Raw genomic sequence first — 26,534 nt, 5'->3', positions numbered from 1 at the left:
ACACGAGGAGAGATTAGCTTGCAATCATATGGTATTTCATATCCACCAATTAACTAAATAGCCAGATAAATCTCAATAAAAATATAATCATAGCAATTGGAAAAGGATATTGCAGAATTCTGATGAAGAATTCTATTAGAAATGTGTTCATGATGTACACAATTCCCAACTTCTCTTCAGTGTGGTTAAACATCTTTGAAGACTAGTGCCTATTTTCCCATAGGATATAAAATATTAAAGCATACTTTTATGTATGTTGTGACATGCCTTCTAGTAGATTTCCCAACAGTAATACATTCTTTGTGGATTTGTTTTTATTCAAACAGAATCTCCTTGAAACCAGATTTGTTTTTCAGCTTCATAGTGGGAATTGTTTGCCAAAAATAAATAAGTAACAAATCTGTTTCCAGTATGTTATCTATTATATTTAACCAGTTAAATACCAGAGCAATCCTGAATTCCATTCATAGTTCCTTTACAAACAATTACACAACAGAACTAGAGTGACTGACATGTTAGCTGAATGTAGGTATGCCTGGCTCTATAGAAGAGTCAACCTTTTATTGACTTCATTAATGTGACTTTTTCACCATGATCTCATAATTCACACATGGGGATCTGTGGAGAGCCCTATTTCAAAACTTCTATAGTTTCTAGGTTTCTTTGATGAGAGCCCACTTCCAACATGCACCATATAACTAGGGATGGCTCCCACAAAACTTCTTCAGCTTGTTTTCATCTGCTATGGTGGCAACTCATTCATCCTTGAGCTGATTGTCTACAATATTTTTCTCAGCTGCCTGAAAGGTTTGGGATTTAAGACACTGGTTTGTGGTGTTTTTACTCCTAAGGGCACAGTTTCATTGGTGGATTGTAGCAAAGAAGAGAACAGACTTCCAAATGCTCTATGGTGAAATGTCCGAGGCTTGGAGCTTTTTCCATCCTATTTAACATCTACTTGAAGGTTATCTGCCAGTTGAAGGTGAGGTGTCATCAATATGCTTATGATCCCCAGTTGTGCATCTAGTACCAAGCCTCAGTGGGACATGCCATAGAAACCCATTCACATGCCTGGAAACTCCCAGTACCTAGACTGAGAAAAACAGGTTCAGACCCAATCTGGGTTAGATCTAACAGAAGGATTATATAGGATTTCACTCTTGATGGGATTGCGTTTTTTTCAGAAACAGTACATTGAGAACTTGTGGCTCTTTTTCAACTCATGAATCCTGTTCAAAGAATAGGTGGAATCTATGGCCAAGAGAGTTGGTCCTCAGCTTTGGCTGCATCCTTACCTGGAACAGGATGCTTTGAGGATACTCACTCATGCTCTTGTCATCTTCTGATTAGATTACTGTAATTTGGTCAGAAACTTTAGATGGACTAAAATGCAACTCAGTGACTGGTATGATACCATTGTGTAGCATCACTGCTGCAGGAGTATTATACTGTTATATATGTCCTGAGATGAAGAGGAAATGGAATCAGCAGCATCTAGAAACAATAATCTTGACATCAGTGATTCCAAACAATGACCTCCTCTCTGGTTAAGGAAAATGTCTCCAACCACTCACAGTCTCCCAGATTCAGGATCAACTACCCTATTTTAAGCAGAGGCAAGAAATAAAGATTCAACAGGAGAAACAGCGCACAAAAGAGCCAGTGTTGAAGAGCATATTGCTGCAGCTTTATCCAAGATGGAGACTCAGCATCACTGCTGGCCTCACTCCTTGGGAGAAGCTATTAAGAAAAATTTTTCAAGCCACAGCTCTGTCATGCTTACCTGGATGTGCTTGGACTTAGAGCTCTGGATTCTATCTCATGGTGTTGTATGTCTCTTTCCTTGTATTCATTGCTTTTTTATTAGGTTCCTGGTCTCAACCCATACCAGCCTTGTTCACTACATTTACAGTTACCCTCTTAAGATAATGGTAAAAAGGACTCTCATCTTCTAAAAGTCCTGTCTGAGTTTTGTTTATCATTGAACTTGGCTTTCAACTTGCTCTACTATTGGCTGGCAGCCAGCAGTGTCACACAGAAAAAGGAGCTGCTCTGGCTGCGGTTCAAGTCAAGATATTGTTTTTTCTCTTTAAAGCCATGTATGACTTGGGGCTGGGCAGCTAAGAGATTGCCTTTCCCTTTTGAATGATAAAGAATTTATAAAACAAATGCAGGTAGAGACCTTACAGTACTTTGATTTGAATTCCAAAACATCAAATGCCCAAATGTTTGAATGGGAAGCATATATCCAAGATTCAAGTCATTGCTTATGCATCACACAAAAGTAAGATTAAAAATAACAGGAAAAATAATTTACAAGATGAAATGTTTACTGAATGGACATAAATGCCCATCTACATTTTTAAAGTCTATTCAAAACTGTAAGTGCTTCTGTGTGTATATGCATGGATTTGATATATTTTATTTTGTATCTGATAAATCAATCAGTGCTCAAGTTGAAGTACAAGCATCTCCTTTGGATTCTTTCATTTCTTTTTTTGGATTCAATCATTTTCTTTTAGTTGTCTTCATTCTTACAATGAACAAATTGGTTGGTTGTCATTCTCTTTGACTTAAAATTCAGTAATCTTGTCAAATGATAGAGCACCTAGAAATCCAATTAGTACAAAATACTACTCCTTCACCAGTATTGTTCCAAGAGACATCATGTGTCTCCTGGGTCAAGCCAACTTCAATGCCATTGACTTCTTGCCACATTAAGAATCTTCGTAGAGTAAGATGATTTCTCTTTTTTTGTTGTTGTTCTGATTTGTTTTTCCTTTCTTTTCCTCTCTCTCTCTCTTTTCTTTTCTTAAGTGGGTGACATGATTAGGAATTAGACAGAATAGAAAGAAAAAGCCTTTTAATAGGATAGGATGAATAGGATGTCAGCTAAAGCTAGAATAAGTGATAGAAATAAGAGGGGGGGAATTCGTGTATACATATTTATATAATAAAATAAAAGTAATAACAAGAGAAAACATGGAATAATTGAATAACGATAGATTGCAACATAATATAAATGTGTATTAGTAGTAAAAACATAAGTTGATTGAATGTAATAATTATGATTAACTTTATCAATTTCACTGGTATTAAAATGTATGACACCCAGGTACCACACTCTTCACGCATTGATTCAATATATTTGTAAAAAATAAAAATGAATAAAAAACTTGGAAAAAAAGAAAAAGAATCTTTGTAGAGTAAAGGAAAAAGAATATTATTCATTATTCCAAGTACTATTGCCTAACATTATTATAGTGGACACATCACAATCAAGTTTTCACTGTCAACAGCTTGCTGCATTCATGGAGAATAGAAAATTAGAAAGTCATGTCATAATCTTTGGACCTCTCACTCCATATCAAGCATGAATGTTGAAACACCATGGATTGATTGTTTTTTTTGTTTGTTTTCTATTTATTTCATTTATGTAGCCACTCACTCAGCATGCAACTTTGGCAGCTAATAACCACTAAAAAGCACCAACAAAATTATAGAACAGCAGCTAAACACATCATTCCCAAGGCAATTCATACATCCATAATGAATAAACACTTAAAACATCTAAAACTATCCTCCTGGTAAGTTTGCTGCACTGGATTGACATTGGAGGCTAGAACTAACATTTAAGACATTCTTTTCACTGGAACAAACTATTAAAGTCATAAGACTAAGAACACAATGTGGGTTCAGAAGTCTTCTATAACACAAAATAAAGACTGCAGCTACCCAACTTTTATCTCTTTTAGTGTGTTCATGTGTTAACCAAAAGGAATTAGCTTTTCAAATGGAAGATATCATTTTATACTCAAGGATGTTTTACTGTATGTCTTAACATAGCATAGTTATCTGTAAATGCCAGCCTGAAGGCTCCAAGCAATACCTTTGATAATCCCCCCCTCCATTTAAAAGCCACCTGGCTTATGTTCAAAGTAAGTGGTTACATAAGAGTCATTGGATTCAATGTTGAAGTAATACTCATATTGAGTAATGTGTCTTGTTGCTTTTAAGAAGTGTTTTTACTATTCTTGACTTTCCAAAGACCTTCTAAAGGCCATGTTTCTTTTCCTTTTTTTAACCAGTAGTTTTAGAAAGGAATTTACAAACCACCAAGTTTTGCTCTGAGCCACCCAATCAGTCCTTTCTCTGTGTAAGAATACTCACCCATGTGGGTGTGAAACACAGAGAATTATAATGAACTGGTTTCAGAATTCACCAATCATTGCAGTTCTCAAGTTCCCATCTCCTACCATGCTTGATGTCACCATTTTTTTAATCCAATTTGTCTTTCTTAGGAACTGAAGCTGCATTTGACATGTGCATGGTATAATAGGGCGGAGCACCAAACACGCCTGTATATTCTGACAGGTCAGAACCTATAAGAGGGAGGTCTCCTCTTATACATTTGCAGATGACCAGTTGAAGAATTGCTGTTATAGATTCTTCCTCCAGTTCAGATGCAAAAGGCATGCATTCATACAAATTCTCACACATGTATTTTGTAAAATATTTTGGTGTAATAACCAAAAATAACCATTTGACTATACAGTTGAAAAGCAGCACAATATATTAATAAATTTTTAAAAGTTGTGTGATCTGTGAATAATAAATTGATCATGTATGCAGGTAAAAAATGTACATGGTGCAATTGTAGCCTGGAGTTGGAATTGGAGTTATTTAATGAAACCAAGGTTTAGAATAGTTAAATTTATAGTTCTTTTTTTCATTCCTCTTTAATAGTATTACACCATAAATGAGTTTTCGCTTTAATTAATGCCTAGATAATAGAAGGATTACACAGAGCTACATGCATATTTTATCCCTTTGTGCCTGTTTTTTATTATGATGATTATACAAAAATCTTTAATGCTCATAATGCTACCCATATGTCAACTGGAAATCCCCAGAAATCTGTAAAACTGGGAATCAAGAAGATAGTAATATACTCAGGAAGCTAAATGAAGTCCTACACTATGTTAGCAGTTGAAGATACTTCAACCACAGTTCTAATACTTCTAGCTTCTTAGCATACAAAATGCTGGTTTTCCACAACTTACCTTATTATATCTATATCTCTTAAATCATTTAACTGACTGCTTCCTCTCTTTCTCCCTCCCTTAGACAGCTCTTAGATTAAAAGTGTAGTACAGTGGCATCTGCGCTATTGCCCCAAGTGTTATTCGTATGTGTTACAATCAGTACAGCTTTTCCTTAGATTTATGTTTCTGGCATATGGACAGCTGGAAGTCATTTAAAGAGACCATTGCATGTCCTCATTTCTTCAATATAACATCCCCATCATCAAGACATTAGTTTAGACATCTTCCCCTTTTAGAATAATCCATTTGATATTTAATCAGTGCTTTGAAAATGGCATTGAATAGAATAAAAACTATGTTTATACATTTTTAAAAAATTGAATGTTGCAGCAGACTTTGCAAATATTCAGAAGGCTTTACTGAACCTGCTATCCTGATCTTCTGAATGTGCATAGCTATTGTTTTTTACTTTCTAGATTTTTGCCAACATTCAGACACTACAGTAATGTGAAGTGTAAGAGATTCAAGAATTGTGTGGGTTTATAATATACCAGTACTTGGTTTTTTTTATACTTCCACGAATGCATTGTTTCTATGCCAGAAATCTGCAGGTGTTATGAAATCAAAATGGGTATGCCTATGATTTGCATTACTTGGCAAAACTTTATCTGGTTCTATTCCTCTTCATGCAACTTCTCTGCATTTAATGTCAGCATTCTCTGCATAGTTTAAGTGGTTATGAGTAGGTAGTTTATTGTAGAATATGTGATATGCCTTTTTGTATGATTTTATATGGTTTCAACTGCATTGTTTCACTGCCTTTATATTATTTTTAACTGTGAGCTATTCAGAGTCATGTATTTAGATGGGCAACTATATAGCATTTAATGAGACTTCTCTTTCTCTTTGAAAAATAAGTTACTTAATTCTGTTCATCCCATGTTGTTTTCAAGATCTGGAAAAGAATGATTCATCTTGATTACCCAAAATAATGATACATGTAGTATTCAGTACCAAAGCAAAAACACTTGGTATTTTGCTTTTTTAGACTGCTGTCTGAGAAAATCTTATTTATGTGTTAGATGGTGGTTGGGGGCAGTAACTAAATTTCCATTATGAAAGTGTTTTGCAGAGCCTGAAGTAATAGTTCCATTTGTTTTCTTCATATTATTCCATTTTCCTATTTTTCCTCTTAATTTAATCTTTCACCTTCACATAATTCATCACACTTCATTAGTTCCCTCTGAGAACAAGCTACATTTCCCCTATACCAGCTCTAGTAAATAGGCTGAAAATTAGATTTTTGTACCTATAACATTCAGTCTCTCTTGTGTTCTGTGGAACTGACGGCATTCCTTCGGCAATGAATCAATCTTCTTTGGAGAAGTTAATGGATGACTTTCCAATTGTTTTATATTAGTCTAATCAGATTTTCTATTTCTACCCATCAAGCTGCTTTTTTTTATTACTCCTTTCCCGGTTCTCCTAAATATAATGTCTTGTGTGAAGCATTTCTTGCACCCTTAATAGATTTGCTTTAAAAAAAACTTTTCCCATTTAATACTGTACTGATTTTGTGCATTTTCCCATCCTTTAATATATCTCCTATAACATGCTAAATAAACTGCTTGGGGGAATGTTGGTCATTTAACTTCAGCTGTGAGCTCAAGTGGGGAAAATGGTAAATGCCTATAGGATCTTGTTCACTGCTGATAGAGAAAACAAAAACAGTTTAAAAGAAAAGATTAGATTTTAACATTTCTATAGAATTCCTCCCACCATTTCCAAAATGCTTTTTCAAATTTGTCACTTGTAAAGGGCATTTTAATCCAGCAGATAACAGAAACATTTAGACATGGTAAGCTTGGGTATAGTAGCTTCCTCTGCTATTTGGTATACAGGCTATCAAATAAATACAATGTGTGATTATTTTTTAAAAAAATAAAATCTGAATTTGAGGTTTACAAAAACCCTGTATTTTCTATACGGGAAATTGCATGAATTTGCATTTTGTTGCTTTTTATTTCTTGGTTGATGTTACCTTCTTAAAATATTTCTCATACTTGCCTAAAATGTTCAGATCACATTCTGGTGTTGAAATTCAAATGATATTTTATCATTCCTGCTCTGAGTCTGCATTATCTATGCAATCTAATCCAGAGGATCCTTTGGGTTTAGAAGAAAGTATAAATCATGAAATATTAGACGAGATGATAGGTGGGTGGTTATAATCTAACATCCAAAATCATAATGTAATTGGCTGTTTCTGAAAGGCATGGCTTGCAGATAATGAAAAATATGTTAAACCAGATATGTCAGAATGATTTCAAGATGAGACTTTAGTATGCCCAAACACTATTCACAATCTCCTCACTGAATTATATTAGGTCAGCAAGATCAACAATCTCTAGACGGATAAGCTTTACAAATCTGTAACTGAATGTATGATGAAGCTTTGAATCTTAATAGTGTCATGTCACCCAAATGCACTTTGGCATTTTGCTTAGACTGTGTAGGCAGAAGATACACAAATGTAAGTTACAGGTTTATATAGAATAGAGTGAAAATTGTATCATGAATGAATTCACTATTCTTTCAATTTGCGTAGTTTTCCATTACTTCCTAGAATATGGATGTATGTTTTTGCCATTCAAGACAACATATGCAAGAGAACCAGAGAAGAGTCTGATGGCACACACTTTTCTCCAGATTTTCTATGAACTGCCCAGATGGGAGATCACATGGGAGCCTTAATTTAAATGGCTCCCAAAGAAAAGGGGTTGTGGATAAAGTTAAAAATGTTTCTTTCTTCAAAACAGTTTGAGCCAATTTAAATTCTATTCTACTGAGGTTTTATTAAGGCAGGACCTTTTTTAGTTCTGGATGAAGCTATTGACTATAATCCAGAAAAATGGGAATGTGTAAGGTGTCTTTGCATTTCTCTATGTTCCATGCCACTCAATGAATTTGTCGAAATCTGCCAATTATAATTTTGAAATATTTATTTCCTCCCTCTATACAGAGTAGTGCATGGTGGTTTACAATCCATAATTATAATGATTTCAAAAAAAAGCCAGTAAACCTCAGTTCAAGCAAGTGCAGAAAAGCCCTATCTTCGCTGATAGCTTTGAGAACAGCTATCTGCTACTATCATTTATATCTCTGATATAAATGATAGTAGCAACTAGAGTCTAATGAAATCTTCCTTCCCTTGTTTAATTAAGTTTTCACTGTGTTTTTTTTTTAAAAAAGATGTGTTAATGGGTTTGCAGTCATCATGAGCAATAGCGCCTTAATACAAACTGTTAACACTTTAAGATACAGGATGTTTGACAAGGATAACAATGATTCAGTTTAGATTTAATGAAGCAAGGAAGACCAAATAAATATAAGGGCTACTCTACATAGTTTCTTTCTGACAAGTTCTGTAAACTAAAATAGAACAAGGTTATCACAGAATAAATCTTTCACCATTTTTGAGGAGCATTTAATTGGGGGAAAAGGTATACTTAAAGATGGAGGGAATAGAGAATACACATGGACATATGCAACCAAAAGAACTTTATAAAAGGGATGTGAGCACCCAAACATCTCTCCCAATCCACAATACAAATGAATCCTTGGATTGCCTTTCTCAACATATCTTTATTTATATGTAGTTATTAAAATAATTTATGTAATTACCCACCCAATTCACCAGTAATGACTCTGGGTAGCTAACAAAGAGTTAAAAACATCAAAACAAAATAGCTAATAAAAAACGTACCACAATAAAACACAATCAATGCCAAGGAACAAAACAAACTTATTCCAGTTCCCATGCTGTTATAGGATAGGTTTATCCAATAGTCTGGTCCAATGTTGAGGAGAGAAAAAAAATAATTTTAGCAAATCTTGCTGGCTTTTTACCTTATCAAAAGCCAACAAGATTTCAGCCACCTGAATTTCAAGTGGTATGCTATAGCTTCAGTGACAGAAAAAGCTCACTACCTGAGTCCAGCTAGGTTACATTGTATTACAGAAAGCAACCCAAGACATAGCCATCAGAGGTGGTATTCACATTTGCAAATGTGAGCGTGCACGTGCTCCCATCCACGCATGCATTCGGCCTTCCGTGCATGTACCTTGATCATGCATGCAGCTTGCACACATGCATGTGGCTTGAAAATATGCCTAAATAGGATGGCATAGAGCCAGGATGGGTGGGCGGCACCCACAATTTCCACTACCAGTTTGGGTGAACTAGTTCAAATCTGCTGAATACCACCTCTGATACACACCCTTCTGGAACCTGTGGAACAGACAGAAACAATTTGAGACTGGAAGACCTGTGTAACTTCTGATGTAATGATGATACCATGATGCATCAGAAGTTTCTGGGTAGTCTTCAAGGCCAACTCCATGTAAAATACATTATAATAGTCCAAATGGGAAGTAACCAAGGCCTAAGTGACTGTGAGAATGTTTTCCTGATCCAGAAATGGGCTGTCAGTATTCCAAGTAATGCTGCCACAAAAATCAGAACTCTGAGGCAGGTAGATTCCTCAAAGAACATGTTTATTGGATACATCATATCAGCACAGCTAGTGAAAACCAACTGTCAGGCTTCCAAATAACATCCAAAATTAAATCAGAGTCCAAGGCAAAGTATTGCTCAACGTTCCAATTTATTAAGAGAATCATGTTGACGCATCTGTGAAAACCTGAATCTGAGCTTCCTGGTTTTCCCCACCCATTTGAGAGTTCATGATCTTGCCCCCACACACACAAGTCCATCACATGGTCCAATCTTCCACTGCCATGCTGGCAGTTCCACCCATCCAATTTCGGTCAGGTTTAGAGGTGTAGAGACAAAGAATGACCTTGGATTCTAGAAAGGAATTTTATTTTGGCAACATCACATTCTACTCCTTACTATTCCTCCTCCCAATTCCCCACTAATGAAACAGCATAGTAGAATAGAATATTAGTGAGGCAGGCCCAAGATCCTAAAAGGAACCAGTTGCAGTCCTGACACCAACTTTAAAAGTTCCCACGGGTTTTCTCCTAGTTATAAGAGCAAATATTTCCCTCCCCAGATGTCACCTGTCACATTGTCCAATGTGAATAGTTGGCAGGCTACTGGGTCACTTCTCTCCTCCCTTAACTGCTACCTGTTGGGGTGACCTTGGTTCCCACAAGAAAACTTTTTGTTTTGACAATTAGCAAGCCTATCTAATTCCCCCCTCCCTTCTCCCTCTTAACATTGGTGGCAACTATGAGGCAACACAAGATGGCCAGGTTCGCTTCAAAATTGACACGGGCATAATTGGCACATAATTGTGTCTCTTTTTTCCAGCTGGCTCTCTGCCAATCTGATAAGAGTGGAAAATGAGTTACATTTACGCCCCTTTATTGCAACAAAGTACTCCTTAACAAAGACTCTTATCCATATTCAATTGGATTTCTTCTTTGTTTTCTTCCAGCAACACACACACTAGCTATCTCTTTTGCTAACTCATCTGAAAACAGGAGGATTCTTTGGAATCCCCAAGCAGATAAAGTCTGCTCAACTGTGATCTGATTCAAGGTCAGATACACCCATCATTCCTATATCAACATTAATTATATTAAATTGTATTATTATATTATCTGATAAATAATAACAGTGTTACCTTAAATATCTATGCAGATTCTCAGTCATCCAGGTAATGGTTGTCCCAAAGCTGCTTTTTCAAGAAGCAAGTACTTTCTTGCTTTTCTTCTTTGAAGACATTTCACTTCTCATCCAAGAAGCTTCTTCAGTTCTGACTGGATGGTGGGAAATGGAAAAATCTATAGGAATATACAAGGAATATAAATTCTTCTATCTCCCACCATCCAGTCAGAGCTGAAGAAGTTTTTGGGATGAGAAGCAAAACGTCTTCAAAGGAAAAGAAAAACAAGAAAATCCAGTTGCCTCTTGAAAAAGCAGCTTTGGGATAGTGTCACCCTAGTACCCCAGATACACTCTGGAAAAGATTAACCTGTTTCTAGAAAACAACTAAAAGGAAACTGGCCTCAAACTCAAGTGGGAGGCCATTCCACATCAAAAACACCATCAGTGAAAGGAAAGGCTTGCAAGCCTTATTAGACCTTCAGCTCACAGAAGTGGGGTACAAAAAGCAGTTTCTACTGCAATTGTTACACCAGAGTAGTTAATTCTGGTTAGAAGGGGTGGTCCTGTAAATGTCTAGATGAAACACATTTGAACACAATTTGAATCATGCTTGGAAAACAGCTAGAAGACAAGGCAAGGCTAGGCCAGCAGCACAGGTGCTGTGTATTTATTTAGCACCAGATAATACATATCACATTGCGCAGGCGCTGGTGAAGATGGCTGCCTGAGCTCGCCGCTCAGTCTCAGAGAGGGAAGAAACAAACAAAATTTGAATCCTCTGCCGACACCAGACTTACTAAAAATGAAGGCTGTGGGAGAGAGAGCCAAGGGGGTCCCGAAAAGCCTCTTACTTAAAAGAACGCTGCTCCAAACGACTCTGAGCGGCTTCGAATGGTTCCAATCGGCTTAGAAGGGCCCTCAGGTGATGCAGTTTCTTGCAGGCGGCATTCCAGCTGACGACAACTCCAGTGCCGATTTCAATCCGCCTCGGCTCATTAATACGGGGCGCCGCTGAGCTGCATTGGGACGCAGATTTCACCCACCCACTGAGTTCCATATCCTCAGAGGGGATGGTGAGTTGGGAATGGGCGGCTGGTCTCTTTACTGCCACTGCTGACGTCCCTCCCACCCTCTTTCTCCATCGCAGCCCTTTGCCTCTTTACCACCACCGCTGTGGACTTTTGCTTTGTCCATACTCCGGCTGCTGTGATCCTGGCTTCTTAAAACATCAAAGCCACCTTCCCGCCGCCGTCTGCCGCTGCCACCCGCTATCTCTTGGGCTTGCCTTTTTGGGCGACGTGGGCTTGCCTTTGGTGGCGCGTTTCTCCGGTTGCCCTCGCCCTCTGGCCGCCCCCACCCTCGTCCTCAGGGACTTTTTTGCTTATCATCCTAACTTATCACCCTAACTAACTGTTGCAGCGGCCATGGACCTCTGGCCACGCTGATAGTTCTGCGTTAGATCCCATGTTGTAGAGCCTCGTAGAAGGAGAGGACGGGGAGATGAGGAGAACGTGGTCAGAAAGCCAGCTCCCCCCTCCCCAACTGGCGTCGACCTACTCAGCCATTTTAGACTCTCAGACTGCATATACTTTCTGGACTCCGCAGGAGAGAAGACTAATAGCGTAGAGCCCCCCTCTCTTAAATTTAAACTTTTTACCAACTTCACCTTTTCTAAACTTGCGCCAACTGCTTTTGCGGGGCAAAAATTGCGCTATTTTGTGTGTTGAGGGAATGTTTGTATGAATGGGTGAGAGCGTGTCCCCACTTTTAATTTGGATGGATCCGGAAGGATTCCAGAAGGAGCTTGGAGGGATACCTGACTCCCTTGCCCACAACCCGACAGAGGCCTTAGTCACAGTCTGGAATGTTGCAGCGGCTGAGGCTCTGGATCGGATTGCGCCTTTGTGGCCTCTCCGCGGCAGTGGATCCAGGAGGGCACCTTGGTTCACCGAGGAACTCTGGGAGATGAAGAGCCAAAAGAGACACCTAGAGCGATGCTGGAGGGCTAGTAACTCCGAATCTGACCAAACACTGTTAAACACTGTTAAGAGCCTTTATTGGGACTTATTTAGTGGCGATACCGGCAACAAAATGCACATATTTTTCCGCTATTATTGCGTCCACGGAATCTCACCCAGCCGCCCTGTTTAGGGTGACCCACTCCCTCAGTATGCTGATGATACACAATTATATCTCTCTGCCCCGTGCCAGCTCAGTGTAACGGCGGACATGATGTGCCGGTGCCTGGAGGCTGTTAGGATCTCGATGGGGGTAAACAAACTTGTGCTCAATCCCGACAAGACTGAGTGGCTATGGATGTTCCCCCCAAACAACAGCCCAGATAGTCCATCCTTGATCCTGGGGGGTGAAAACTTACACCCCTCAGAGAGGGCACGCAATTTGGGAGTCCTCTTGGATTCACAGCTGACACTGGAACATCATCTGTCGGCTGTGACCAGGGGAGCCTTTGCCCAGCTTCGCCTGGTGCACCAATTGCGACCCTACTTGGATCGGGAGGCACTCCAAACTGTCACTCATGCCCTAGTCACCTCAAGGCTGGATTACTGCAACGCGCTCTACATGGGGCTACCCTTGAAAAGTGTTCGGAGACTGCAAGTAGTCCAGAATGCAGCCGCGCGAGCGATATTGGGTGTACCTAGGTACACCCATGTTACACCTATCCTCCGCGAGCTGCACTGGCTACCCATTGGTCTCCGGATGCAATTCAAGGTGTTGGTTATTACCTTTAAAGCCCTATATGGCTTAGGACCAGCATACCTGCAAGACCGCCCACTGCCGCATACGTCCCTACGGCCGGTGAGATCGCAAAGGGTGGGCCTCCTTCAGGTGCCGTCAGCCAGGCAGTGTTGGTTGGCGGCTCCCCGGAGGAGGGCCTTCTCTGTGGCTGCCCCGACCCTTTGGAACGAACTATCCCCAGAAATCCGGACGTCACCCACTCTCATGGCCTTCAGAAAATCTGTCAAGACCTGGCTTTTCCGGCAGGCCTGGGGCTGTTGACCTCATTGTTGAGGTCCAGCCCCGACTGAAATGAATGTATCTGTGTCATTTTAACTTATCTAATTTTATTTTTACTTTCTTTTATTTTCTTTCTTTTCCCTTCTGTAAGCTGCCCAGAATCCTTTGGGATTGGGCGGCCTATAAATAAAATTAAACTTACAAACTTATCTGCTGCATTTTGAACTACCTGCAGTTTCTAAGTCTTCAAACGCATGTTACGTACAACGCATTGCACATCAAGTTGCATAGAAATGGAGGCATGAGTTACTATTGTAACATCCACTCACCCTGAACTATTGGGTATCATCGGCATATTGGTGATACTGTACTCCAAAATAATGGATGATCTCTCTAGCAGCTTCCTGGCAATGAGATTTGGAAGCTGGATGGTATAAAAAGCCAGGTACTTAGTCGGCCTTTTAAAAAGAGATTTCAATGCTATGGGCAATGTGCTATGCCAGAAAGAATCATTTACCACTTCCCAGAGCTTATGCTGGGAAATGCCCTCTTCATAGCTCCACTGCGCACATGACAAAAGGAGTCTTAGATAACATGACTAGATGTTATCTTGGTCATCCCTCCTCCTAGATAGAGTCATGATTTCTCTCTTTTTTCTAATCTTACCTGGTAGGATGCCCTTAATATCCTTATACAGGACATTGAATGCAAGCAACACTCTTATCTGTTGAACTTGGAAGGATTGTATTTACAAGAAGACCCAGCGTGGTGACAAGTTTTGAAATTTTAATTCTCACCTGTTTGAGAGAGGCAGGTGAATAAATCAGTCTTAGGAACATCTCTAGATGAGATACCTACCTTTCTCTGAAGCCTAGTTCTTTTTTTTATGCTACAGAAGAGTACAGGCATCCCTCAACCTACAACCATTCATTTAATGACTGTTCAAAGTTACAACAACATTGAAAATGTGACATGACTGTTTTTCACATTTATGGCGGTCACATGATCAAAATTTGGGCACTTGGCAACTGGCATGTATTTATGGCAGTTGCACTTTACCGGGTTCATGTGAATACCATTTCTAATCTTCCCAGCTTCCCAGCTTCTGACAAGCAAAGTCAATGGGGGAAGCCAGATTTGCTTAATGACTACATGATTCACTTAACCACTGCAATGATTTGCTTAGCAACTATGGCAAAAAAAGGAATCTAAAATGGGGCAAAACTCACTTAACAACTGCCTTGCTTAGCTATGAAAATGTGGGGCTCAGTTGTGGCTAAACATCAAGGACTACCCGTATAGCGGCCCCAGATTGTAGGTAGAAAGAATTGTAATCCCTAGTGGGACATGTTTATAGGAGTCATTGTTCTACTATAGTACAAATCCTATTAGCATTCTAATCTATCTGACCCCTTTTAATAATAGAAAAAGTCTTTTTGTAAGACCTTAAAAACTTTAAGGTGTGCAGGGACCCATATGTTAGTTAATTTAATGGTAGGTAGCATATTCCTGGCTACTGTGCTTTTGAATTATCGTATTATCTGTATTCTGTATCTCTGATTTACTTGCAAGCGTTTCTATTTTTCATATATTTTAGCAGAGCTTATTTGAATGTTGCAGACTCTTCCAGGGTAGTTGCCTTCATCTGCAAATGAACAAACACCATACATTTGTATATGTGGTAGGAAGTAGTGACTTTCAGCTGCTGTTGACTTTCTGATTTTTTTTAACTCTAGGGAGTTTGGTTTGCAGAGAAAAGGGTGAACCCTTTTCACCTATTTTAAGTGTTTCAGGTATATGTAATGGCAGTTTAGTAGAATTCTACTGAGTGGATGGAAAGCAGGCCTAAATAATTATTTAGCCCAAATTTTACATTTTTTCAGAACACAAAGCTATACCTGCATTGCAGTAGCTCATTACAGGTATTCTGGTTTGTTTTGGTATCTCTAATTATTTCATGTATAATTCATGCACTTGAATAAACCAACAGTGTAAAATCAGTTACAAGAAAAGACATACAGCCAACTAAAATCTTGATATTGTATCTAGCAAATGAAAGTAATATTTTATATATCGGAGCAGGATAGTCTAAAATAAGGGAGCAATCCTAAAGTTCTACTACTATTACAATCAATTATCGCTTCTAGCATGCTAGTGGAAAGATTCAGCCACATCTGGTGGCAACTGGTCCTTAATAGCAGTAGACTTATATACCGCTTCATAGGCCTTTCAGGCCTCTCTAAGCGGTTTACAGAGAGTCAGCATATTGCCCCCAACAATCTGGGTCCTCATTTTACCCACCTCGGAAGGATGGAAGGCTGAGTCAACCCTGAGCCGGTGAGATTTGAACCGCTGACCTGCTGATCTAGCAGTAGCCTGCAGTGCTGCATTTAACCACTGCGCCACCTTGGCTCTTAAATATAAAATATAACACCAAAAGTACAGGGGCCTGTTAAGCCATGAAGACAAATTATTGTTTTAGAATCATTGGTGATTAGGTAGGTTGGTAAGTTTAGAATCATTGGTGGTTAGGTAGATGCGTAGAAAAATTGGGGGGGGGAACCTGTCAGGTTACTTTTATGTCTTTTACCAGTCAAACAGGCAACTTCTCACTTTAACAATTATTTGAGAGTAATCTTTTCTCAGCTAATACAGGAAGTACAAGTTAAAGCAGTCCTAGACATGCTTATTCTTGAGGGAAAAAGCATGCCCTAATAGCATGAGCACTTAGACTTAGATTAAGGTGACCAGACATCCCGATTTTGGCGGGATAGTCACAATTTTTAATAATTTGTCCGGTGTCCCGCGGCGTGTTCAAAAAATCCCGATTTTCCAAAAGAAAGAAAATCAATTTTAAAAAGGACGCCGTTTAAAAAAATGTTTTTATTTCTCTGAAGTGTCGTTCACAATGTGGCCTGTAGAAGGCAGTGGTTTCCCTCCCTCCCCTCCTGCGCGTGAGCGCGCTGACGCGGGCTGTTTTTCTGTAGGGAGAGCGACGGCTTTCTGCTGGCGGCAGCGCAGCAAGAAGACAGGTGGGGATTCGGTTGGGAGAGGCTGGCGATGGGGGTGGCTTTTGAAAGGATTGGGGGGCATTGGGGGAAGGCAATCGGTGGAAGGCTGCTTTGCAACTGCCAGTGAAGTCCCATCCCCCCCGCTCTTGCCTTTCCTTCTGCTTGCTCCATCCCAGCGGAGGCTGAGCCTGCCTCTTATTTGGACTTCCTGCATCCCCTCCCCAAACAGAGCACCCTATTTCAAGCAACGAGGGGCACCAAACAGGACAGGGTTGCAAACACCCCCCTCCCCCCAAGGCTGTAGGCGAAAGCTGCTCTCCAGCATCCCTCTCTGCCCTGCCTTCCTGGAGCCATTTCTGTGGAGGTCCTTTTTGGCTTTAACATGAAGCCTTGAGGGGGGAACAGGGCGCACCCAGGCACCTGTCTCGGACTCTGCCCCTGAATCAGGAACGCTGGAGAAGCAGGCGCGGATCGCTGGCTTTTTAAATCAACTTTTTGGAAGGATGGGAGGATGGATGGGGCGAGTACTAAAAGCATCCCGGCTGAAATCACTTTAAAAAAAAGCCATTTAAAAAAAATCCCACTTTTAAGGCGGTGAGCAGATCTAATGCTCCTTCCGACTCCCCACAACAGAGAAAGGGATGGGAGAAGAAAGTTAGGGAAGGAAGGAAAGAAGGAAGGAAAGGAAAGAAAGAGGGAAGGAAGGAAGGAAAAGAAGGAAGGAAAGGAGGAAGGAAGGGAGGAAGGACGGAAAGAAGGGAAAAAAAGAGTGACTGGCCTCACTTCATCCAAGCAGGTTTTCATGCCTAAAATGGGACTAGAAACTCCTGATTTCTTGTCTGGTGCCTGAACCACTACTAGGCAAACTGGCTCTCTTATCCATATTTGATCTACTGTGACCAAATATCTTCCAAATCGTGCCAGGAAAGCAGCTCAGCACAGCTGCATTGAGCAACAGGAATTATTTTTACGGCTGTGTAGTTTCTCCTTTTGCAAAACTAGCAGATTAAACAGCAAACTCGCCACAAGATTGCAAGTAACTTCTAAAACTTCTCCTCAAATAGCAGTTATCTGAAACTACCCAGTAGGCAGAGTTGAGTGTTGATATTATTGTATCTCTGTATAAAGCCATGAATTTGTTATAGAAGGTCATAGACAAATAGCTGTCCTTTGGTGTCATTACAGGTGTCTGGAACAGAAGAACATGGGTGTTTTCTGATACAGAAGCATTTGTATAAAATAAGAGTGCAACATTGGCTAATAAACAATAGCTCCAAACTTAGTTTTAAATTCATACATTTAAATTCATTGCTATTTTCACATACTATGTGAACGAGACAGTTTTTATATTCCAACACTTCAGGATACAGTGTTAAGCTTATTGTATTGGGAGATTTTGTACAATATTTGCTTAAAATATTTAAGAAAAAAATGGTTGGATATTTTGTTGTTTAGAATGCAAGGCAAGCACACTTCAATTTTAAGGGACTGGGATTATTTCCATATACTGTACAGCTAGATCTCAATTTACAACCACAATTGACCCTAAAATTTCCATTGCAAAGCAAGATGGTTCCTCATTTCATGACCTTTCTTTCCACAGTTGTTAAGTGAGTCATTGCAATTGTTAAGTGAACCATGCAGTCATTAAGCAAGTTTGGCTTTTCCTGGTCACTTTGCTTGTTGGAAACCAGCTGGGAAAGTGACAAATGGTGATCGCATAATCCTGGATACTGCAACTATCATGAACACATGCCAGGTGGCAAGCAAATTTTGATCATCTGGTCATGAGGATGGTGCAGTGGTCATAAAGGAGAAAAACAGTCACAAGTCAGAAGAGCAACAAAGATGATTAGGGGACTGGAGGCCAAAAGATATGAGGAACTGTTTCTGGAACTAGGTATGTCTAGTTTAATGAAAAGAAGGACTAGGAGAGACATGATAGCAGTATTCCAATATCTCAGGGGTTGCCACAAAGAAGAGGGAGTCAAACTATTCTCCAAGGCACGTGAGAACAAGAAGCAATGGGTGGAAACTAATCAAGGAGAGAAGTTGTGAATGTTCCAACACTGGAAGTTTTTAAATAGATGTTGGATAACCATTTGTCTGAAATGGTGTAGGGTTTCCTTTCTAAGGAGGGGGTTAGACTAGAAGATCTCCAAGGTGCCTTCCAACTCTGTTATTCTATTCTAACATATACTGTTTTAAAGAAGCACAGAGGGAACAATCCTCCAGGGTTTAGTGACTATCACTAAGTGTTGTAGCTTATGATTCTTGATGAATGTATTCTATTTTATTTTTCTTTATGTACACTGAGAGCATATTCACCAAAGACAAATTCCTTGTGTGTTTAGGAGTTTAGCTTCTCTCTCTTGTAAATGTAAGCTAGCATAAGGCATTATAATGCAAGCTAGTCTTAGCTTTCAAACAGTTCATTTAGTGATCAAAGTTACAATGGCATTGAAAAAAGTGACTGATGACCATTTTTCACACTTAGCGACCATTTTTCACACTTAACAACCGTTGCAGCATCCTCATGGTCATGTGATCAAAATTTTGGTGTTTGGCAACAGATTCATATTTATGATGGTTTCAGTGTCCTGGGGTGATGTAATCATCTTTTGTGACCTTTTGACAAAATATAAATTTTTTAATCAAGCCCCCCCCCCCCCCCAAACCGGTCAATGGTGTCCCTCTTTACCAATCTGAAAATCTGGTCACCTTAACTTAGATACAGCTTCATAGTGCTTTACAGTACTCTTTATAAGCGATTTATGGCAGCATATTGCCTACAATATTCTGGGCCTCATTTTACCAACCTTGGAAGGTTGGAAGACTGTGTCAACTTCGAGCCCCATCAGGATCGAATTCCTGATTATGGGCAGAGTCAGCTTGCAATACTGCATTCTAACCACTGTGCCACCACGGATCTAATACTGTAGATCTTTCTAAGATAGTTCTTCTTCCTGGTCCAGTACTGCATCAATGCAGAGCCCATTTGGATGGGAGCAATGGTTAAAACAGTTCAAGTAACTTTTAATACCATTTCTCCCAGCAGCTGCAACAGAAGAACCAGAGGTTATTCCTGACCCTGCCAAGCAGACTGACCGTGTAGTGAAAATAGCAGGAATAAGTGCTGGAATCCTTGTCTTTATTCTCATCCTCCTCCTTGTCATATTAATTGTCAAAAAAAGGTAAGTATGGTAAATTTGCCATTTTCTTTTTGTTCAAATAAATGTTAAGAAATTCATTCACAGTTCGTTGTAGAAAAATGTTTCCTGGGAGAGCATCTTTATCATGAACAGAAGGTATTTTGTAAAGTCAGAAACCAATATTCTACCGTAGAAATCAAATATATATATTTTTAGTATTGAGTTGTACAAACTGTAAAGACAAAGACTGGTGAAATTGAAATGATACCTTTTTACCTTCAAAATATTTCTTATATTTTATTGTGGTTAACTTGAACTTACTGTTTCAATTAGCCCTGCTTATTTTCTTGTATTGTGAAATGTCTGGCCTACTTATCTTGGAAAATATTTTACAGGCTATGTTACCTTCATTTGTATTTTTATAAGTCATGAAAGTTATAGTTAAAATCACATTACCTTATCATAAATTTTCCATTGGGTTAGATAGGCCTGCAGACCTTAAAATGCAAAAGTATATTAAATGGTGTCTCATTTCTTTAAAAAAAATCTTTGCAATTTCAAAGTAACAACAAAAATCAATAGCACCATCTTCTGGAAGTAGAAGTAATTCTGAAAGAAAAAAAATCTATAATTTTATTTTTTTAAGTACATTTTATTGATAAGTTTCAAACACTTTGTTAATTGACACACATTTTCATAATCAACATGTATGACTTAATGAATATCTTTCAGATCCTTTTTCCTTGCCTTTCTGTTTCTCTCACACATCTGAATGAGCAAATGGCTGCTTAATATGAAGCTGTTTATGTCAAGTGATTTGTTCCATCTAGCCTAGAACAGATGGACAGAGAGCTAGTTCTTTAAAATATCACTTAAAAGTCTGTCACATCACTTACCACTTGTGATCCCCTTAATTGGAAATGATAAAAATCATATGCAGACTTTATGAATTAAGGCTATGTGGTCTACCACCAAGCTATGGATGTCTTGCTTCAGAGATCAGTTGCAAAATTGTTGTTTTTATTCTAGGCAAGGAAGGAATAAAAATAGGGTATTTTTATATCTCTTATCTATGTTAAAGTGAAATGAATTTTCTGTTCCAGTTTTCCAAGTGGGGGAAAAAAACTAGACACTGTGCCTAAAAATCATATTCATGTCTTAATGGTTTCCAATAGATTTTTTTTAATTTATTGCCTTTTTACAATGATTCCCCCCGGAGATATATAACATGGAGGAGAAACGTCTGCATTAGAACCCTTAGGTATGCTAATAGTGTTTTGTGTTAGTTAGACACATATGTGATTTCTCCCAATAGTGCTTTCACTTTTTATTTTCCTGTTGTGTACCTCTGTGCTTAAAAAGAAGTGCTACAAACCAGTTCATAGTAAAAATTATGAGAAATCCACTCGTGCAAATTAAGGGGCAGTACAGTATAGCTGTATTGCTTTTTATCTGGAAGTTCTCCTTGCTAAATGATGAATAAATGTGATTGCCAGAACTGTAAAGACAGGCCAGTGAGAAATGTCCTCAAAATATCAGCTGCTCCTGGGGATGTGACACTTCCTTACAAACCTATCATAATGTCAGCACTCATGCTGACATTTACACCAAACTATTAGACCTTTCTGTGAGGCTAACCTGTGATCAATTATAATGGCTTTTCCACTAGCAGAACTGAGAACCCTGTTAACTTGTATAAGTTTCACAGCTGCTTACATAGAATAATTGGACCAGTAGAGTAAGCATTATATTCACAAGTGATAATGGAGATACAGATATATATTGTGTCGCAACCCCTGGTATGCCCAAATATAGGAGGGAGCATACTGCTTTCCTTTTCTGTCTATCGGCTCACTCTGGGAGCCATCCAGGCAGAAAGCCATTTTTTTATGTTGCCTTGTTACATTTGTGTTGCAATTGTGCTGATAAATAAATAAAGGGAGACTAGTATAGATCTATTTCAAGCTATTTAGCTCTCATCAGCTAGCCATACCCTTACTGGGAATCGAATAAATAGGTATACCTATTTCCCTGGCTTAGCTGATAAAGGAGGAGAGCCTGTGGCTTAGTGGCTAATATAACTGCCTAATATGTAATACAGCCCAGGTTTGATTCTCAGTAAGGGTATGGTTAGCTGATGAGAGCTAAATAGCTTGAAATAGATCTGTACTAGTCTCCCTTTATTTATTTATCAGCACAAAATCAACACACATATATATATATTTGAAGGAAAGATTTAAAGGAAAACTCAAGGACTTGGGGAAATATATATAAGCTTCCCCAAGTCTTTGAGTTTTCCTTTAAGTCCGGCTCAAAAAAATAGGCTAGACATTTTGCAATTCACTTTGCTCAATCCTGGAGAACATCTCGGCCTTGGAGGTTAGTAAGCTTGGATTCACCATCATTCTCGTGAATTTCAACTATGATCCACAAAAAGTTTTCAGTTCTCATTTCATTTCCAGTAGGGAGAACACCTCAATGCTGTTACAAACTACACTTCGCAGAATTAGTTTGTCAACAGTTTCTTAAATTATGTTGGAGGAGTCATTTTTCAGGGGGTAGAACGGAGCTTTCTTCCAATTTGAGGAAATCAACTTCAGTGGAGGAGTATTATCAGATGCACGGTCCATTACCCAATCTAGTTCATCAGCATCTCATGTTTAATTTGCATGACATTTTCATAGCTATGTTCCACCTTTCCTAATTTATCATGTCATTAATAAGTTTGCTGACCCTGCAGTGTGTGAACCTTTATCGCATTGATCTATTTCAGAATGTGTAAGAATTTTCTCCTGAACTCTATTAATTCAGATTAAAAAGAGATGGATGGAAACCTTTCCTGTTTGTTACATTAAATAGACAGCAATTCTTTGTCTAGAATTTTCACAGAAGTATTATTATTGGAGGGCATTAACAGACCCTGAAAATCGCACATTTCAATTTCTTATTTTAGCTGGATTTAGATTTATTTGGTATTGGATTTACTGGTTTTTTCTATGAGTTGATATACTAACCATAATAAATAAATATTATAGTAGATAAACTAACTATAACTAACTATAATAAAAGGTAAAAGGTAAAGGAATCCCCATAGGTGTTATTCTGCTAACTGTAGCCGACTTTAGGGATAGTGTTCAAATCTGTTTCTTTAAGCCACTGAGCCAGCGCTGTCCAAAGACATTTCTGTGATCATATGGCCAGCATGATATCACACCAAAGCACAAAGCATACGGCAAAACAAGGATCACTGTTAACTTCCCGCCAAAGTAGTACCTATTAATCCATTTGCATTTACATGTTTTTGAACTGCTAGGTTGGCGGAAGCTAAGGCACCTGGTGGGAGTTCACTCTCTCACGTGGTGGTAGGACTCAAACTGCCAGAGTACAGACCTTCTCCAGCATATATTAAGCCATTGAACCATTGCGCCTCCATTAACTATAGTATATTGCTATAAAATTCTTTATCACCAAAACCTGAAACATTGTTAAATTAGGTAGCAATTTTGATCTGATTCTACTTTTTTAATGAGGATAACTAGTCTAATAGAAAAGCCACTCAGTTTCTTTCTTCTCTTCCAAAATAAGCAAGTAAACAGACATCTTTACACAACACCAGTATACAAAAAATAGTGAAAAGGTTCAGTCAGATGTGCATTACAGGAAGAATCGTTAAGTAGACCCCTTGTTTACTTGATCATATCATTCCATAGTAGCCACTTTCACCTAAATCTGGTAAATTAGCTTGCAAAAGAGATAAATGAAAAAAATAATTCATCCCCCTTGAATGTTTAGGTGCCGCCATCCTTAATTTTGTCTGTTGTTGGAAGTCTACAGGAGTTTTCACTAGAAGAGTGAGCATGTGGTCATATGACTAGTACACTATCTAGCTTGGCTCCTGGACACCCTTAAAGATCCCTTCCCCACTGAAAAACCATTTTGAGATGGAGATTGAGATAGATAATGAATAAGTATCCAATAAGCCATTTGTGTTAGCAGCTCCCCATTGGATTCTTACACAGGTTATAATGATGTACAGTACTTAACTTTACATGGAACTACACCCAAAAAACTAGCATATTTTATAGCATAAGTGCAGATTTGAATCCATTTATAGCATTTCCTACCTTGCTCCACATATACATAAGCATATATTTTCTTACCTTAGTTTCAACCCATTGGTTCCTGTGATACTTGATTCTTGCATGGAGTTCTTTCTTCTCCTTCTGACTTGAACTGATATCACTAGTCAAAAGTATCCATCCAGACCTCCATTTTAATTGGGTTCTTAAGGAATCCATTCTCCTGTGAATTAGGCAAATATGTCTTATATTTTGGCTGAATAAAGAAATATTTCTTTATATACATAGCAGCAAGTAAACACAATGGTGTTAGAAAACACTTTCTGCTTTAACCCTAAGTGCTTAGTGTATTCCAGGTGCTATAGAATAATTATATTGATTATAATTCTGTGCATACATATTAGAGATTCCATTATGTGGTATCCCTTTTGATACATCAACATTTTAGCAATCTCAAAAAAAAATACTTCTGAACTTCACACAGATTTAACAATTCTAATCTTGCATAGATTTTCCAAATTTGAACTAATGGGGAAAAACATTGATTGGTAAGCACTTATGTATGATTTCACAAATCAGAGGTGTTCTTATGCTTTGCCTTATCATTTTGTGCAGATTTTGAAGTAACTCTATTAGTTTCTATAGAGTTTACAAAGTTATACAGCTGAATTTTAAGAAAAGGGATACTGCATCTCTTGAGTAGCAAATACTGTATTTTTTAAAACATTGTTGAAATATTTCCAAATGTACATCATCTCCTTCCATTTGTTTATTTCTCATTTTTGAAGCTAAATATGCATATATCAGTATTTTCAGTTTAAAGATATAAAAACAGCAGCTGTGTGTGTATATATGGGTTTAATATACATACCCTTCTACTGTAGAATGCCAGAGCACAGTACATTGGCTGCATTCATACATAATACTAAGTCTCTGTTCTGGTTGTCTTTTTAATTCTCTCCCTCCCCCCCCCCTTTTTTTTGGATGAGCTATAGTTGCCTGGTTCACACATAACACAAATGCCATAATGGCTTTTTTTGCACATTATTCATCTGAAAATCTAAAAAACATTATGGCTTAGCAAAAATTTGCACCTGTATATCTGTACATAATTGTTTTACAGTAGTTGTTGGTTTACCTGTCTCTGCCACTACTAGCCTTTGAGTTTGTAACTGAAAGCTAAAAGAGAAAAGAAGGAAAGTAAACTTTAGAGCACAAGAACTGTACACAGCTGTTTTGTATTTCATAGCATTTAGATAGTTACCAGTCATCACATTTATGCTGCATGCCGAACTAACATAACCCAATTTGGTTTCCATTTTTTCTGCAATAAATGAAGTGTTAGCATGTCATTTTTCTCTAGTGAACTTCCTCTGTTATTGAAATATTTTTTTATATGCTAACATGTTTTTTTTTAATTGCATGGCTCTGTAAAGGCTAATCAGTGCATGAGCAAGATTGTAATGCTAACAAAGAAAACATGAATTTTTAATTTTTTTAACGCACATTTCTCTGCTTTATTGAATGTGACAGTGTCACGCTTTTCATTCACCATTGCTTCTTTTTTCCCACTGTGTGATTTGCTTGCCAGAAGGAGCTACTATTCTTACTCCTACTACCTGTAAGTAGAAATGGGTGACTTTACTTCTTTATGTGTTTTGAAGATGCAGTATCCCTTTTCGTTAAAAAAAAAGTCTAGAAATAGGATTAATATTTCACTATAATTTCCCGTTATCATTTTGACAGTTTTTATGGAGCCACATATAATTTTAGACGGTCTGCTTTATTTTTTTAAAGGTTGTTGTATTCTAATTGGATGTAGACTACCCACACATGGACCCTTTTATTAAATATATTTCCACTGTGTGTTTTCATTCTAAGATCAAGCTTCACCTCCATCCTGTGTAGGCTTAGGTGTCTAAATATTATCTTTTGATGAGAAGATTGTAATTCCATCTTATTTTAGGGAATTGATAGGTGAGCATACTCATTTACTCAAAGGATTTACCATTCAAAAAGGAAACAAATAACTGTATCTATTTCCAACAGTAGAATCTTTTGTATGCACAGTGGGAAGTGTGATTCCTGTTTTACTCACTGGGAGAATTAGATCCAACTAGATCCATTAGGTCACCTTTTGGTAATATTTGTTACATAAAAATGAACACATTTTCTACCTCAGTTCCTTCTTCTTTAACATTTCTCTTCAATTGCTGGCTGCTTTTACCTTTCCTTCTAGGCTGTAAAAATATCCTGTATTTATTCCCACTCTGTAGCTACAGTAAATACAGGTAGTCCGCAACCACAATTGAGCCCAAAATATTTGTTGCTAAGTGAAACATTTGTTCAGTGAATGCTGTCCCATTTTACATCCTTTTGTGCCACCGTTGTTAAGTGAATCACTGCAGTTTTTTTTTAAAGAAAGATAGACAAACAAAACATAAAACGTAAAGCCATCTTCAATTACAATGTGTCAATTGGTTACAAGGTTTTTGTGCGCCCTTTCCATAGTCATCACTTACAATTTATATGAAATCTCATATTATCAAATCAAATATATTTGTATACATTATTATCATTCTACCTCATTTATTTGACTATCACTATTATTCCTTCATTTTAAATGTGATATT

General features: G+C 38.2%; 1 protein-coding gene across 5 annotated transcripts in view; it reads left to right on the top strand.

Annotated features, from left to right (window-relative positions):
• The window catches only part of PTPRK (protein tyrosine phosphatase receptor type K), a 434,312-nt gene that overhangs the window by 353,563 nt on the left and 54,215 nt on the right, over positions 1 to 26,534 (top strand). For 3 of the 5 annotated variants that reach the window (XM_032215026.1, XM_032215024.1, XM_032215028.1), the window contains exon 14: positions 19,726 to 19,864. In XM_032215026.1, the coding sequence (XP_032070917.1) occupies positions 19,726 to 19,864 (139 nt within the window). The remainder of the gene's footprint in view (positions 1 to 19,725; positions 19,865 to 26,534) is intronic. The other 2 variants (XM_032215027.1, XM_032215025.1) reach the window with 1 other exon arrangement.

Source organism: Thamnophis elegans, chromosome 4, assembly GCF_009769535.1.
Source record: "Thamnophis elegans isolate rThaEle1 chromosome 4, rThaEle1.pri, whole genome shotgun sequence".
Classification (NCBI taxonomy): domain Eukaryota; kingdom Metazoa; phylum Chordata; class Lepidosauria; order Squamata; family Colubridae; genus Thamnophis; species Thamnophis elegans.
This window is presented reverse-complemented; position numbering and strand designations above follow the sequence as displayed.